The sequence below is a fragment of the Lepisosteus oculatus genome, chromosome 11 (assembly GCF_040954835.1).
Source record: "Lepisosteus oculatus isolate fLepOcu1 chromosome 11, fLepOcu1.hap2, whole genome shotgun sequence".
NCBI classification, from domain to species: domain Eukaryota; kingdom Metazoa; phylum Chordata; class Actinopteri; order Semionotiformes; family Lepisosteidae; genus Lepisosteus; species Lepisosteus oculatus.
The window spans coordinates 34030900-34048392 of record NC_090706.1 but is presented as its reverse complement, the minus strand read 5'-3'; the positions used below and the strand labels follow the sequence as shown (position 1 = coordinate 34048392).

Sequence of the window (17493 nt, the reverse complement as noted above, 5' to 3'; positions counted from 1 at the left end):
GATGTATTACTAGCATGTTGGCTGTTCTGGTATATTAAGGTACAGCTGATGCATAACCTTGGCCCGGTTTCAGAATTGGAATGATTCTGAAGAGATTTAAAATACATCTGACAGGCTGTTACCTGTGTTCTGTGAAAGCAAATCAGCTTCATTTGAGAATGTGTGTTCTCATGGTGGGGAAATAATAGGTCTGAGGGGGTGCAAGGTCAGTGTTTGCTTGAGACCTTCAGCTTCTTGCTTGTGTCTTTAATATATTGCAAAATCACTGCACGCGGTTCCCTACTATTTTGGGAGAGATGTTATATTTGTGAAATGTGCAAGTTGTGGAACATAAATATTCCTGTTTTTAAATGTCCAAAAACAAGAATACAAAATAAACTTTTTTGGGGTAACTTTCTGATACCTTTCACTTCATAAATGTTAGGTGATATGCTACGTATTTTGATCCCAGGTGGGCCTGTTAGTTTTCTCAAAGCAGAAAATAATTTTGTTTTTAATTTTGGTGTTCATGATGTAAGTAGAAGCATGGGAAGACTGATCTATATCCATTTTAGAGATCTACAGTATGTCCCTGACCTTATCTTCATTACAGCATAACTGTGGGAGCATCCCAAAAGCACACATACTGTATTACAGGTGGATATTCCAATAAGTCACAGTTTGCTAAGTCACAAAACCAGGAGGTATTTTTTTTACAGCAAAGAAAATGTAAAAGTCCATACTGTGACCCTGTTTTGCACTGTAAAAGGTTAATAAAAAATAACATATGGATATATGTGATTCACACAAATTACTAAACATGACTGAAGATGCTTCTTATACTGATCAGTTAAATTTCAACTGGTGTAAAGGTTGCTTTGCTCTTAGGTTTGCTGCTGTCAGTGTATTAGTACTTTACACTTATATTTTCTAGTAAAGGAAAATCTTTTTAGCAATTTAAAGATAATCTGGTTAAAAAGCATTCAGTCACAGGCTGACCATGTGACTACTGTAGTACCTATTGCAATGCTAATGAGGCAGCACTTCTCCAGTAGGTAGACTGGTTTTTGGGGTGTTTTTGGCATTTATCCCATGTCATGCCTACATTGTGGGCCAAGGGAATGTGTAGATTTGTGTGTGCAACTGCATCTTTTTCCCTTGCTTCTTTTGTTACCCCTCTGTAACGACTGCCTGCCTAGAGGTGACGTTTAAAGGATAATTTGTTTTACAGGCACAGTCAAGCTTATATATCTCAGAAACCCTGTGTCTCTCTGGGTTCCTGCAAGATAAGATTAGGTTACCTACTAATGCTCTTGTGAGGTAGAAGTCAGTTTGAGTTTTCTAAGCTTGCCCAGCACAGGAAATCAAAGATTATATTTTTCCAAGCAGCCCGTGCTGAATTATTTAAACATGAACTGCGTATGTAACAGTGCATCACATATTCACTATGCGTGTCAGTGTAAGAGGAGTAAGCTAGTTATGGACCACTGAGTACCAGAGACGCATCTGGGGCTGACACTGACTACTGTCAGTCCCATTACAGTGAGCTAACTGGAGTAGGTCAGTGGGTAATAGTTCCTGGGCTCAGAAACATGTGCTACCATACTGTGACCCTGTTTTGCATTGTAAGTGGTTTATAAAAAAGAACATATGGATATATGTGATTCAGACAAATTACTAAACATTACTGAAGATGCTTGAAAATGGTTGCTTTGCTCTTAGGTTTAGTACAGGGGCTTAAACACCGTAAATAAACTATGGCTTAGCGTACTGTCACATCAGTCATCCAAGTGCATGTATCTTCCAAATGTAGATTATCAATATACAATTAACATTAATTAATTTGCATGTTATTGTTATTTGACATGAAAGCAGATCAGGGTAAAACCATTATTTTTTTCTAGAATCTTACTGTGAAACAAAATCCTGCAAAAACAATCAGTTGACAAACATGAAAACAAGGAAAGAAAAAAAACAGTCCTCGCTGTATGCAGACGCATAACATGTCTTTGATGACTATAAGAAAACCGTTGCCCTAGAAGTTGTTTGCAGTTATTTTTATGTTATCCCTCTCCAATGCACTGCATGATGTATTTCCATATTGGTTTACTTTTTATGAAAGCTTTTTTAAATTTAAAAACTAAAATGTCTGGATTTAACTACCTGTTAAGTTGCATTACAACAGAAAATTCAACTAGATATTGTTCCTGATTGTCCGTCTGAAATAAAACAATAGTAGTACTCTGTGGATCAGAATGTGCAAATGAACTATGTAGATAATCCACTGTGTGGATGATTGTGGTTTGACACAGTGGAATAAGAAACAAAATCTGCTATTATGAGACGGGCCTTGATTGGTTCGTGCTCACTGTCTTTTGTTCTTTTTTTCAGGCATGTCTTCCATAAAATATGTGTGGACCCCTGGCTGAATGAGCACTGTACCTGCCCTATGTGCAAACTTAATATTCTGAAAGCTCTAGGAATAATGGTAAGCAGTGTACGTGAAGTGTTGTGTAGAACATAGGCCTAATGTTTCCAGAGTGTTCTGTTGCCATAAAATAAATCTAATGCCATTCACTGTTTGAGTTCTACTTTAAACTTTAAACGTAGATGTCTGTAAAAATCTTCTACTAGCCTGTAATATAACAGACCACATGATTTGTAATCACTTCCCCTGAAGCAGTAACTATCCTTGGTTTTAAGTAGCTTTTCTCCACAAGCTCTTTTGTCCTTAAAATCCTTATTTAAAATTGTGGCTCACATATAGACAACAGCATTGTATGTAGTTAGGCCAAAAACCCTAGTTCTTTTAGTAAGGATTAATAACATATATTCATTCCTGTTTGATAAACACATTTTATTCCCATTATACAACAAAACAGATTTAGAAAATGTTATAAGTCAACTGCAATCAAGCAACAGGCCACTTGTGTTTCCAAGTGCAAATAAAGGAGGATATGTGACTGAGGTGACAGGGAAATGTAAAATCCAGTCTGCAAATTCTTTCATATCTCAGCAAAAATGAATCTATAAAAATGTAAATAAATATTGTTGCTTAGACTTTAAGAATGTTCCAGGATGTCCTATGAAACAGCCCTTGATACCAGCTTTGATGTTATGCAACTCGCCTTTGTGACAAAGGAAAACCTAGAAGCTACTGCCACCTTCTGGCAGAAATATTGATTGTATTTGCTATTTTTTTTCTTGCTGGTTGAAATGTTCTGGTAAGATATTTTGTAATTATAGTCAGGTATGAGTTTTAGTACTCTGTCATGTTTATTGTACTTTTTAACACTGTGTAATTTTCTGTCACGCCAAGCTTTTCTGATATGTAGCTTTCAGTGATTTTCAGACCAAAGGGCACTAGGATCAAACATTAACATTTTTTGCTCATCTTAACCGTGTTTTGTTTGCCTGTTTGTTTTTTAGCCAAACCTGCCCTGTGTGGACAATGTGGCCTTTGATATGGACAGAATAGGTCGAGGTCAGGCTGCCAATCAGAGATCAGCCTTAGGGGATCTATCCAATGAGAACTCAATTAGCTTGGAACCACTGAGGCATTCTGGGACCTCCCAAATCCCATCAGAGGGGGAACTTACGCCACGCACGGGAGAGATCAACATTGCTGTTACTAGTAAGAGGTTTTCTCATGCAGTTGCCATACATGATTGCACCTGGAATGTGTGAAGCTGGAAAAGCTGCACTCTTAAAAGCTTCTGCACAATAAAGCTATTAAGAATTGAACTTTTGCCCAGTACTGTCATCCACTAAAGCTTACTGTTAGAATTGCTATATTCACTGTGAACCTTCTTCTACTATTAATCAGATTACATTGTTTACTTTCAGATAACACACTTATTTGTAGGTCTTCAGTGCCAGATTTTATAGATTTTTTTCCCTCACCATAAAAAATCTCCTTGCAGCTGTCAAACAAGCTAGATGGGTCGAATGCCCTGCTGTCATTTCTCTCATGTTCTCAGGCCTTCATAAGCGGAACCTTTTAAATATTTAATGTCAGCGATTTCACCACAGCACAGCCCGGAGTGGCTTCAACAGGTCATACAAGCATTATTGCAGAGTGTGGGTTCAAGAACATTCTGTGAACAGTGCTGAAAGAAAAAATGGCTACCTTTGTTCTTAGACCTGCATTGTCTCCTTATCCAGTACTTGCAAAAGCACACGTGGCAGGATCTGTATGCAAACTATGGGTTGCACTAGTGATTTATGGGGACTTTCTAAGCATGTCAGCCTAACAGTTATCAACTATTAGCTATACAGCTATTAGCTGAAAAGAGGAAGTCCAAGTACTATTCAGGATTAACTGACCGGTGTCTTGTTTGTGGTCTGCTCACATTAGGCTTTCTCTGTAATAAAAGGGCAAATACAAGTTTCTTTGCTTGAAGAAACAGTTAAGAAATGTAAGTGGTGGGTCGGAGTTGGTTTTCACATACAGTACAATGTGTGATATCCATGACTTTCACAGTCAGAGCTGCAAATCACAAGTGATATTAGTATAGAAGGAATACAATTCACCCAGCAGTCAAAATTTCAAACCTTTCAATTTTTAAATAAATTATTTGCCTTTGCCTGCTATAATAACCTGACCACGCTAAGCCTTTTACTTATCACAGAGTCAAATCTGGTGTCTCGTGGGTATGTCTGCTTACTAACCTTGCAGTGCTTTTGCTTGCATTTGCTTTCCTTTTGTTCTTTTCTATCCCCTATAGCCTAATATTTTATGAGCCATATTTTTGGCATTTACTGGTAACTCTGAAATCATATAGATAGCCATGTTCTACAGATCTTTCTGTATCTTTTACACTAGATTTAAATCTAGGGCACATAATCTGCAATCAAACATTAGACTACTATGTTTCCTAAAACCAGAAATCCAAAAAGGCTTAAGCCATGCAATACAGAGTTGTGTTTGTGAAGAGTTTGAGCAATGTAAGAAAATAAGCTTTTTAAACTGCTTTTTCAGAATATTGAGTCTCTTTGAGAGAGTTTTCACTTAGAAGAACTGTCTGTTAAAATTAGTGATCTTCTGGTGGTGGGAGTTTGCAGATAATTCAGAAGATAGAAACATCCTTCGCATTGCATCTGGCTTATTAAAGATCCATATCTCCATAGTTGAATCTGTGCAGAAGACATTTCTAGTTATTACAAGTAGCCAATACAGTAGTTTGGGGCCTTTTGTTAAAGAAGCAATGATTATTTTTTTTTACATTTTGTGAAATAGAAAGTTGAGATAACCTTAAAAATATAATAGATAAAAAAGTGTCCACAGACTTATGGGACATATTGGTTTTCTTGGCAACAACAGAAGTGCTATTAATGTGGTAGATTTGTTGTGAACTTGAATTTTGCACATGCCCAAATTGTTTTTTTTTAATTTAATGTCACAATTTATTGATAAAATTCCACACACCATAGACATGGATGTAGAGTTTTGCACTGTTGTTGTGCACTAATAAAACTACAGTAAATGTATTTTGTTTAGCTTCACATTACAGTGTTAGTATACCAGATTAGTATGTTTCAAAGTTAATTGCAAGAAGAAATATTCTAATTCAGTCCTCTATAATAAGAACAGTTTACAGGACACGTAAGTAACTTTATGTGATATGGATATGTACATTACATACTGGAAATTATGGAGAATTACCAAAACTGGCATGTCTACTTTCACCATCGGATACACTGTGGCATAACCTTGCCCCATAAACTCCATCTCAAGGAAAAACGGCACAATGTGTAGCAAACAATGTCCGGAATATCTCCCTCAGTCATTTTTAACCTTCTTTCATCTGGAGGATGCTGCCAGTGTTGACAAAATAAAACCCACTGCAAGGCAATCTGATTACTTCAATAGGCATAATGAAATTTGGTCTTTGAGAACATCTTTTCCGTCTCGGAATTAACGAGAATTTGATGTCTGCTCTCAGAGATTAGCTCACGAGCATTTTCACTAACTTCTGTACACAACCTGTACAAATGGTAATAATAACAAGCCAACAGATAATCAGTGAAGGTCTCCAACACTTAATGTCTAAAAAAGAACCATTTCTCTCATCAAGGAAGCAAATAAACACATTTATTCTGTCAACTGAGAGGAAATAGAAGGAGGTCCTGATGATCCCAAGGAATATTTCCTGCATCATACCCGATTTAAGATCAGGTTGTCACAAACAAAATTATAATTTGCTTGTTTTTTTTTAAATTTCACATGATATGAAAATTTTTCTTGGTGGGGAAAACACAAGGATATTTTTGCAGAGGGAGGATTGAGGTGTCAGAAGACATGGACACAGAGTTGTCAGATTCCATCAGAGATCAAACCCAGTACATTCTGACAGTTTCAAATAGGAGGGGATGAAACGTTAAAAAAATTACAAATCATCATACTATAAGGTTATGAGAAGATGTCATCTCTCTTTTTCAATGCCTTTATTAACAGAGGATGTGATACTGGTTGCCTCTTGTTCAAACATAAGTACGCCATGCGATTAACTTGATGAGAAAGAATATGAAACAAGCTTCAAAGTGTAGCATGAGACAGACTTACATCTAAGGTCATCTACACTTTTTCTGATACCATGAACTGTAAAATCTATGTAATCTGTTTTTGTACTTCAAACCTGATCACAGATTTCCAAGAGTACTGTTTTAGACTGAAAGCCTATTGATCTTAATTGCAAAACGCTGGTAAGACGTCAGAGATTCCTTCTGTCATAATACAGCAGTTTTTTTCCCTAAAAGGCTTAAGGCAATCCATCTGCTTCCTGGAATTTGCCCATCAGGCTTTTCCACTCTGCTGTCCTTTCACTGTAATTAAGGCAAAATTAAAGGAAAAGCAAGCGTTCTAACTGAATTATTTTTCTAAACAGTCTAAGCAAAGACAAGCTGTGTTTTACTCATTTACAGAATTATGTTCTAAAACAGTAGCTTTTGCATTAGAAATGGAGTGTGTCAAAAAAACAAGACAGAAAAATGTTTTTTTTATGCACTTCTTCCAACAGGCAGTGGAGAAAAAGGCTGGCAGTTCCACTGTCCAGACTCACCAGCGCTCTGTCAGCGTCTCTCCGTTTTTTTCCCCACGTGCTTCCATTTTTGTCCGTTTCTCCAGCTCTCTTCTGCTCAATGTGTTTTGAAATGAGCTTGAATGCCACACTCGCTCACTGTGCCGCAGGACTTCCAGGGCCTCACCTAGAGTTGCCCCTCCACAGTGATTTCCCCTTTCCTTTGTTGACAGAAGAATGGTTTATTATCGCCAGCTTCGGCCTTCTCAGCGCTCTCACCCTCTGCTACATGATCGTCAAGGCCACCGTTAGCTTGTCTTCATCTGAGTAAGTACCCTTCATCTCTCACTCCCTTTTCTCACTCTTCTAACCATGAAAGTGCAAGACAATGGCTTTTGTTGTAACTTTGTTTTTTGTGTGTTAATTGGTTACTGAGTGAAGTGTATCTAATAGTGAAGCTGCTTCCTCAGAAACCAAACCAGAAACTCCATGAGTTAAGGTGGAACTGGGCATCCTTATTAAACTAGATTTAATAAATTTAATAAATAATATATAATACATTTTTCAGTTTCATTTTCATCTTGGTATGAAACTAAGCCACTTTGTTAACAATCTTCTTACACCATTACACCATGCCTGAAAGCATGATCTCTAATCCTCTATTTCAAATTGGGAGTAAGAGTGATAGTTTGGGCTGCATTGTACACAGTGGTTAGCATTCCTGCCTCGCAGTGCTTGGGCCCTGGGTTCAGTTCCAGACCTGGGTTGCTGTCTCCCCATTTTGTGTGTTCTCCCCATGTTTGTGTGGTTTTCCTCCAGGTTCTCTGGTTTCTTTCCACAGTCCAAAAACATATTGGTACTTTAATTGGCTTCTGGGAAGATTGGCCATAGGTGTGAGTGTGTGCATGTCTGTGTTTGTCTTTGTGTGTTCCCTGCAATGGACTGGCATCCCATTTAGGGTGTATCCTGCCCTTTACCCATTGCTTGCTGGGATAGGCGCCAGGTTCCCCACAACCCTGAATTGGAAGAAGCAATTAGAAATTGGGTGGATAGATGGTTGAAGTATGAATGACACTTCAGTGGCCAAGTATAAGTAAACTCATGTATTGTATATCTTTGGTTTAAGTCCTTGGATGTACGGTACTAGGGTTATATAGTGACTGGAAACTAACAAGTAGAAGAAAATTATTCTTCATACTTGTTAGGGAAGGATATTGCCGCACAAAATTTCATTAAAGTACTTACAGTAAAGAAACCTTGTTTTCTGGAACTTAATAGCTTATAAGCACCTCATGATGGTAGGACTAATTTCTGTTGTCTGTATTTTCCTCTTCTTTTGTTGTACCACGTTAAATTATGTTTATACATATTGTGATTTATTTTTATATAATTTTTGCTTGGTTGGGAATAGACTGATGTGACTTGCAAATTAATTATAATCATCCCTAAACCTCCCTGCAAGAGAGTGTGCAGCCTGCAATTGTTCTCAGTTGCAGCCTTGGATATATTTGTTTGTTTTTTAATAAAGTCCATTAACTGGAATGATTGGTTTGAATGGCACACTGTTTGTGGAGATGAAACCACAATCCGTCATTCTTCATGGCTTATAAAACAAGGTAGAATTTAGATTTCATAAAAAATTACATAAATTGCTCTGAGTAAAGAAAAGAGTACTTGGTGATGCAGTGACATGGAAGGACATTATCTGGTACAGAGGACGTAATTAACCTTGTTGGACAAATTAAGCTCAATCAATCTCAGCCTGACTTTGATAAGGTTCTGTGCATTGACAGTTCACAAAGAGCCTCTGTGGATCTCAGCCAAGAGTGGCTGCTTAATTAGGATGCCAACCAAGAGCTTCTTTTCAAGTTACAGAGCAATATATCACTTGCATAATGTACTCTAATAATAGATATGTAATAAAGACTTAAGAGTCACAGTATCTTTAGGAAATTGTTAAAGGAGAAAATGTTAAAAACTCATTTTAAATAACAAACTGTAAAACACAATAATGGTTAAATATCTACATCATTAAATATTAGAACTTTAAATTCTTTCAGCATTAAAGACTACAAATGATATATAAAATGTGTTTAAATTATGTACTGATGTACATACTTCAAAGCATAAAGGATGTCCGAACACTAATATTCAGGCTTAATTTAAAGACATTTGATATTGCACTTAATTTTTCCTTTTCATAGTCAAATCTGTGGACAAAGCACAGTGGCATTTCTTAATAGCATGAAGACAGATAATCTGGGGGATCTCTGTGTCCTTGAAATAGGAAGTATAACCACTTTGACATACAGGGTTTGCATTCCTCCTACCCCCTCATTCAGCTGTGTGTGATAACTGACAGGACATGTCTTGTTTAAAAGGAAGCAAGGCTGGTCAGTGACTTCTCTTGAGTCAAAGGAATCACCCAGCTGTATTGTCCAGCAGGGATTCTTTATCTGAGCTGTAGACAGGAGTAAAATGCTCTTGGGATAGAAGTGGAGAATCCAAACATCTATTTCATCAATACTGTTTAGTTTATTTCCATTTCCACCACATCAGACTACCTTGATTAAATATCTTCTTACGCTAAGGACTATTTTACTTATATTCATGGAACCATTTTATATATGCTGTATATATATGTTGTTTTGAAGGATGTCCGGTTCTAGTCAGCACTTTTCTATGCAGACCTCCAAAATGCTGGAATTCGCAGAAAGACATCTGTCTTACATAGATGTGCCTTATTCTGCTGTGACTGTGCAAAAACACTAAAGTGCAACTTGGTCAGATGTTATTGGGGGATTGATACAGAACCTCTACAAGAGCTCTGAAAGTTCTGCAATAGCATTCCTTCCTCTAATTGGTGAGATGACACACATTCAGGAGAAAATTAAAAATCTTTGTTTTGCTAGGGATGGATACGTGTTAAATGCAGTATATCATTTGCATAGTTCTCGTATTCATGCTTCCATTATGTCTCCTTTCTGTAAACACCTGAAAGAACTGAGATAATCTAATGTAAATCAGTACAAGTCTGTTCTTTTTGTAAGACTTGGTTCTCTCTTATCTTTTACAGTGTCGAGTGGTATTGAAGAATCATCTTTTGGATGAAGTTTCTGCAATCAAGCTCCACTGTTTAGTTCTAGTTCAACCATATGTTTTTATAATGCTTTTGTAAAGAGGGTAGTTTTTTAGTGAAAAATAATGCTTTTAAATAATAAATATTTTTAAAACCTTGACCGGGATTCCTTGTTTTATTATAAGTCTCCACTCTCTTTGGACAAAAGGTTTTTCTTAGTGCCAGTTTGTGTATTTTTCAAATTACACATCTCATTTGGAGCCTGCTTTATTGTTATATTACAGTGTCCATTCTCTACATTAAAACAGAAAAATATGAATTATTACACAGATATCTGATTGAAGTTGTGTATGAAATTGAAGGGTTTCTGGAAGGAAAGGGAGTGTTTGGCACTAATGAATGACTTGTGTGAAAAAGAATAAAGGAGAACTGTAAGAAGCAGGTGACAGGGCATGTGTTCTTGGGTGTCACAACATTAGTCAGAGAAGCTGGAAAATTACAGAATATGTGCCTCATCTTCTTGTATACCCTGAGAAAGGTAATTTGACTTATATATATAAGCTTGCATTCTGTTGCAATCTCATCTCGCATTATAAAATGTTTAGGTTTGAAGGTTTCTTTTGGTCAGTAATCTCTCTAGTTGCAGACCTCTGGGGAGTGAAGGCCAGTGGAGCTGTCTTTGAAACAGCTGCAGTATTAAAGGAATTATGTTTTCCTGTCATCTTGAGAGACATCCTTTAACCACTACGGAGATAAGTTTTTATTAGCATAAAGTAAGGAGTTCAAGAAAGTGGGTGATTTCTTGAAGTGTGCAATAAACTCTTTCAAACAAGATGCGGTATGTACAGTATGTGTCTTGTCATCTGGCAAACTCGAGATGACTGCTAGTGCTGTTTGTGTACCAGTAGATGGCGCGCTTCTGCGCATGCTAGAAAACTATAATTCAGTACAGTAGTGCTATACTACACAGTTTCCTCATTGTAGTTACACTATATTTCAGTTCCTGCCCTTTGTCCATATGTTAAAATAATATGACAGAATATGAGTAGTAGGTTACAGAATAAAATAATGGAAAAATGAATTATCTACAGTAAACACTGAATCTCAAGCTCGTCATGTGCAGGGCATTGCTGTAAATCCTGGCTTCTGAAAATACCACATGACTGCACTGTTTACATGCCTCCTCTCAACTTAAGAGAACTTTAGTTATTTCCTTCTTAAAACGTTTCTCTGTGACCAATTAGTTAAGCTGCAAGAACCACATCCATGACTAAGGTTTCACTTAACACGAACGTTGCTTGTGAATTATGAGGAAGGTTCTGTATATTTTAGTGTTATCTTCACACAATAATGCCACAAAATTTATAATTCAGAATTAACCTACTGTTCTTCAACTGGTATAACAGAGAATCCTTTCCTCAATGTATGAAATGTGTATTTATTTTTTAATTAGCATGAAACAGTTGTATGCAACTTCTCTTCGGTTTTTTCTCTTCTGTTCTCTGTTGTAAAACAGCAAGTGCTAATTCATTCATTCCTTTGATATATGTATATGTGAGTATTTCTCTTTTTTTTCTCTCGCTTCAGGTGGTCATTTCTTCAACCGAAACTCATTGTCTCCTCGGAATGTGGTGTGTGAAATTGAGCTTCCGGATATCCAGACTTCTTTGGACCTGTACGATGAAAATAAATCCTGAGGTCTCTTCCATTCTTCAGGTTCCCCCAATCCGGGATAGGCTTCAAAACCTCAGAGCACAAAAAACCCGGAATGTGGGGTTCTTCCCTATACCTTGTGAAAACAACATACTGTCATTACAGAATGTACTATACCTGTCGCGAAAGAAGAAAGGAATAATTCAGGTTTTCATTTATCATTGTTAGAATTATTCTTCCCAGCTAATTCTTTTTTCTGATGAAAGAGAATCTTTGATAGTGAACTGATGTCATTATAGGAGTGTGGGAAGTACCTTGCTGTTTTTCTTTTTTTTTCTTTTTTTTTTAAAAGAACAATATTTACTAAAGAATCATCTGCATTGCCTGGATTTTAAACCGAATTCCTCATAACCATGCGTTTAAGTATATTTAGATAATCCACAAGCATCTGTGATTATGATTAGCTGATTTTGTTTTCTCAAATACAAAACAGACCTTTGTCAGAACAAGAGGATCTTTTGAAAGAAAATGAGACTGCCTTGACACAGCTGACATTGTTGTGGGTATGCCAGTCATGAGCCAGACATACTGCATCAGAATACGCTGTCTCTGCTGCCAGTGTGGTTGCCCACCCTTAGCTGCCTGGCAAAGAAACTCCAGTCATCTCTCACAGCCTGTCTTCTGACTTGAGGCAGTTAAAGTGGTACTGGATTCAAAGACTTGGCTTATTGAACCTGAAAGATATTTAATTGAAGAGTATTTTGCATTTCGCACCACACAAATTTCTTTGGTGGATCAGTATGTCGTGGTATTTAACCTTTCCATGTGTCAAATAAGATAGCTGCCCAAAAGATTTTTTTAAGCCCACATAATAACTTGGCCTCTAATTTGTCTTGAATCTTCAAAACCTCTCAAGGGGGCTACCTGTGTGTGCAGTTTTATTTCACTTAGAACTGTCTAGGAGGTTTTTTGTTGTTCTTGTGCTTTGCATAAGGTATAGTTTTTATAGACGAGCTGTATATAATTCTCATTAATCAATTGTATTTCCCTGGTAGTCCCCTAATATTGCTTTTGAAATGCAATTTTAATAGTACAGAGTTCTAATAATTTTCAGCTACCAAAAAGCATGCTTTCTTACATGGCTGATATTTCAGTGACCAGGATGAAGACAATGGCACAGATAGGTCAGAGCAATCTAAAGGAAATAACCAATCAGTATTTACTAGACTAAACAGTATATAATGCCATGGTATGTCAGTTCATTTTACTGTTTTTCATTACTGTATTGAGATATTAAAGAGTCACACAGTTTATTCTTAGAAGGTACTGAAGGTAAATCAGGTAAAATAAATCAAGGGTACATCTGAACAAGTTAATCTGAACAAGTAGAATTATCTGTCAATGTATACACAAGTTACGTTTATGTGTGGTACTAGAACAATCTACAAAAATGCCATATTGGGCTTTTTCAGCATTGAATATATTTATTATATCAGTGAATTGCCTCTGAGGCTAAGTTCAAGAACTATTGGAGTTCGCTTTTGAAGCAAGAATGTACAGTCTGGACTTCCAGAATTGCGCGGACAAATTCCTGATTTTCAGGTTTTAAAAAAAATCCTGTTAACAAAACAACTCAGTGCCATAGCCTACAAAAAATCTACAATTGTTCCAGAAAAAATTACAGTTAATTTTCTATTACATTTTTGTTCTTAATATGTGTGTTTAAAAAGTGATATGTCATTTGCAGCAAATTTTATCACACCTTCATAAAGTTATGTGGAACTTGGATTTTAAAGTGTCACCTTCTTGGTGTGTGGCTTTATGCACTAATAAACGTTATATGTTTAGGATACATACCTATTTGCTATTGCTAATGTGAAGCCAGGAAGTCCTTTACAAATAAAAGGGGATTTTGCATTGAATTGAGAATGTGGTGCTGACCTTATGGAACACTGAAAAGGGGTTATTCCTTTACTGGGCTGCCCTTTTAAAGAAATGAACGTATGCATCCCATAGCCACTTATTCTGGAAGTGCTCTATCTCCCATAATTAACACTTTCTTCTTTGTGGTTCTGCTTTACCAGCAAATGTATTTAGAATGCTGTAGCATATAATGTAGTTATAACAATCACTAACTACATTCCTAAGAGATGTCCTCTTGGGGAGTTACTTCAAAAGAAACCTAAGCTGCAGATATTGTACTGAAAGAAAGAGTTGTTTTTAAAAGTGAACTCATCTCTAAATATTATTTTAACACTTCTGAACTGCACCTACAGTAAATTACTAAATATTAAAGGATGTATGCCAATGTGTTTTCCTGACAAACTGTGGAAAAATGGATTATACAAAAAATCAGACACTTCTGGAAGATTTTCCAGAGTGAAATCAGTAGTGGTGATAAAATAAGATCTTCCTCATTTTTACATATTGTGGCCAAGATACTGTACAAAAGAAGTAGCCTACAGTACTGTTACTACTAAATCATGTACATGTACTACATGTATATGTACATGTACATACTAATTCATGTACATGTAAAGCCAGAACAGTCTAGGGCTTTGTAAAGAGATTAGGATGTGGAGAGCCCTGCTCATTATTTCTTTCTGCAAGTATGCTTCCTTTCACATACAAAAGAGTCTAAGTCCTCTTCAAAGGTTTTAGCATTGTATACTGCAAAACATTGCAGCAAGGTTCAGGGCAATTTTAAAGTGTCCAAATATGTATGGAATTTCAATGGGATTCACCAGCTAAATTGAGGTGTCTCTTTATAATGTTCCCCAATACAGATTATACTATTAAGCTTGTTCACATGCAAACCAAAGCATGTTGCTTAAAATAGTACATACTGTATTACTATTTGTCTTGTGTCCTATTTGAAAACGTTTACTGCAGATTTTAAATGCAATAAATGTATACAAAATAATTGCATTTGCTTTGTTTTTAAAAGTGATTTTTGAAAAAATATGTGCAAAAATAATTGATTTTCTGTAAAATATATGTGAATTAATGATAATTCTCCCAATTATTTAAACTGTATTTGGAAAGAAAATTCCCATGTCGAGACTCTAAGAGGTTGTAAAGAGTAAAGAATTGATACAATAATTAATATAAATAACTTTTGAAAAATAAATGAATTTGTGATGGCTGTAGCTGTTACTACAATTGGAGTAGCAGTTGTTAATCACCCTCTTATGTTTTTATAAGCTTTTTTAAATTTGAATCCAGCTTCTGTTTACCAGCCATATTTACCAGTCTTCTTTGTCTCATTGAACACTAAAGCTAGTTATCATCTTCACCTGTCAGCCCAACCAGTGTCCATAATATTTCCTGGTTTGAATGTCACAATGGGTGTAGAGTTTTGTTTTTATATTATGATTATTATTCAGTTAAAATGCATCTCAAATGTTGATGTCTTTCAAATACATTTTTTAAAATAAAATGGAAGAACCGAGTGTAGAAAACAAAAATGTTAATTGAGGTCTCATTTTCTGGTATTTATTTTTGAAACATGTAACTACATCCCTTCTGCCTTTTCACTTGGAGATCTAAAATAGCATTCCTCTGCCTAAAGTGCAAGACTGACGACCGTAACCAGGTATAAAGTGGAGGACAGCTGTACATTCCAATTACTATAATACTTTCAGCTTGGGGATATCAATGTGTTTTTGGTGTCTTCTAAATAAGTTCTTCCCTATGCATATGGACTCCTATGAGCTGACTATACTGGCTATTGACAAGCCATTAGCCTGCTTTGGAGCCAGTGAATGTTACTCAGTCATTAAAAGCTCCTAATTAGAAACCAGCAGTAACAATTTGTTAAATTTGCAGAGATATATGGAGCCTCTATTGTAATTAATGATAATCTGCAGCACAGAATGTGTAGCACACAAACTTTGTTTTTCTGCACTGTTGAAAATGGGATTTCAGGTTATTTGAGTATTGGCAGGAATTCATTGAATGTTTAATGCTGTGAGTGTAAGTACACAGAAATTCCTCTTTGGGACATTTGTGTCATTGTTGATTGCCACAAGACATGCAAAGCTGATTCTTCTGTAAATTTAGCAGTATTCTTATTTGATCTCTGAATCCTTCACCATTGTTTCATTAACGCATGTTCATATGGTACGTGACAAGCAACGATGTGTGAGAAAGGTGATGTTAATGTTTAAGAAGAAGCTGGTTATTATCTTCATTTTATATGTGTCATAGATGTGAATGGCAAATATTGCTTCAGTCTTTTGGTCTTGCTCTATGGTTTGGGTCACTGTTTCACTGTGTGCCTTTGAATATAATTCCCTTTGTCTTTTCTCCTTCTGTCTCTCTTTGCAGTATTCAGACTTCAGATTAAAACATTTTGAAAAAGTTGCCTTTGTATTGCATTTTACTTTAAGTCTTGTATGTTTCTTGTATGTGTGTGCGATACAAGTGCCTGCACATCAGTATCTTTGGACAGTGTGTGAGTTTTGTGTGTGTTTTGAGCAGCTGCACCTCATATTAGAAAGTTACAGACTCTTTATTAAATTGATCTCTTGTTATGTAACTACAATTTAATACCACACCTCATCCTTCCTGAGAAGCTTTAATAGTATTTATGTATCCATTGTTTAAGTGACATATTAATAGGCAATGGTGTCAATAAATGAAAGCTGAATCTCACAAACAAACCTCTATATTTTTTACAAACATGTATCTATTTTATTTTTCTACACCAAAACCTAAAACACTAGTGACTTGTTCCTAGTTGAATACATTTTAAAAAGTGAGTAGTAAAAAAAAAGTGCAAGATGTTTTTAATTATCACCACAAAAACTACTTTATACACATTCCTATTTGTAATGAAACCTAGAGACAGTGTGATACTTTGTACGAGTACAGTCCATTTGTTCTGCCTCTGTTGTCAGTAAGTAATTGTTAATGATGTTCTGGTCATGGGCACAAAATGGAAACAACTGGCATGGTTGTCAATAATAATGCAAGAGAACACCTCAGTGACTTTGAAAGAAAAGTGATTGTTGGAGTATGAATGTGTATCGTCACCAAAAGGCAACAGTGGGAAGAAGCTCACACTCCAGGATGTCCAGGATGTTGTGATGCCCAGTGAATTAAATCGAAGTGCCAGGCAAAACTAGGTGACATCTGCAGATCAATTGACTGCAAATTTCAACCTCGGGCATCATCAGCCATTATTCTATGGGGCATGATTTTAGACCAATTTAACTACAATTGGTCCACCAAGAACTCCACAGTGAGATACCATAGTCGGGTTACGATGCATAAACCGCTCGTCACCTGGCAATGCACAATTGTGAGCCCAGGTCTGCAAAGAGCCCAGACAATGGAGTACCAAAAGTGGAAAAACGTGATATGCTGTTTTCATGATATATCATGTTTTGCCATGTTCTTTGGAAAGTAGACACGTGACACCGACCTAAAGAACACTGAGTGCTGAGCAGTTTCAACAGTGAAGCGTTCGTGTTGTTCTGTAGTGTTGTAGAGCACATGTTCCTGGCATGGATTGGGTGAAATCGTTGGTTCAGTATGCAAAGTTGAGTCTGATCACAACTTAATGGTACAGAGTGATCATCTTAACCCCACATTGCAGCAATTCTTTCCTGACTGGAGGGTTGTCTTCCAGTCTAACTCTATTATGCCACATAAAAGGATTCATCTCACCTGGCTCCTTTATGTCAAATGTGTCAGCAAATAAAGTGATTTTCGACATAAAGATAAGGACCGCTGACAAAATTATTTCTCAAGAAAGGT

At 36.4% G+C, this 17493-nt stretch overlaps 1 protein-coding gene across 4 annotated transcripts in view; it reads left to right on the top strand.

The window, feature by feature from the left end:
• rnf130 (ring finger protein 130) overlaps window positions 1-16095 on the top strand; it is a 62429-nt gene extending 46334 nt beyond the window's left edge. For 2 of the 4 annotated variants that reach the window (XM_015349901.2, XM_015349900.2), the window contains exons 7-10: window positions 2371-2467; window positions 3409-3613; window positions 7232-7325; window positions 10075-10237. In XM_015349901.2, coding sequence (XP_015205387.1) covers window positions 2371-2467; window positions 3409-3613; window positions 7232-7325; window positions 10075-10090 — 412 coding nt within the window. In that variant the 3' untranslated portion in view covers window positions 10091-10237. Of the gene's footprint in view, window positions 1-2370; window positions 2468-3408; window positions 3614-7231; window positions 7326-10074; window positions 10238-11664 lie in introns of those variants that run through there. The other 2 variants (XM_015349902.2, XM_006631898.3) reach the window with 2 other exon arrangements.
• Window positions 16096-17493: the final 1398 nt, after the last annotated feature.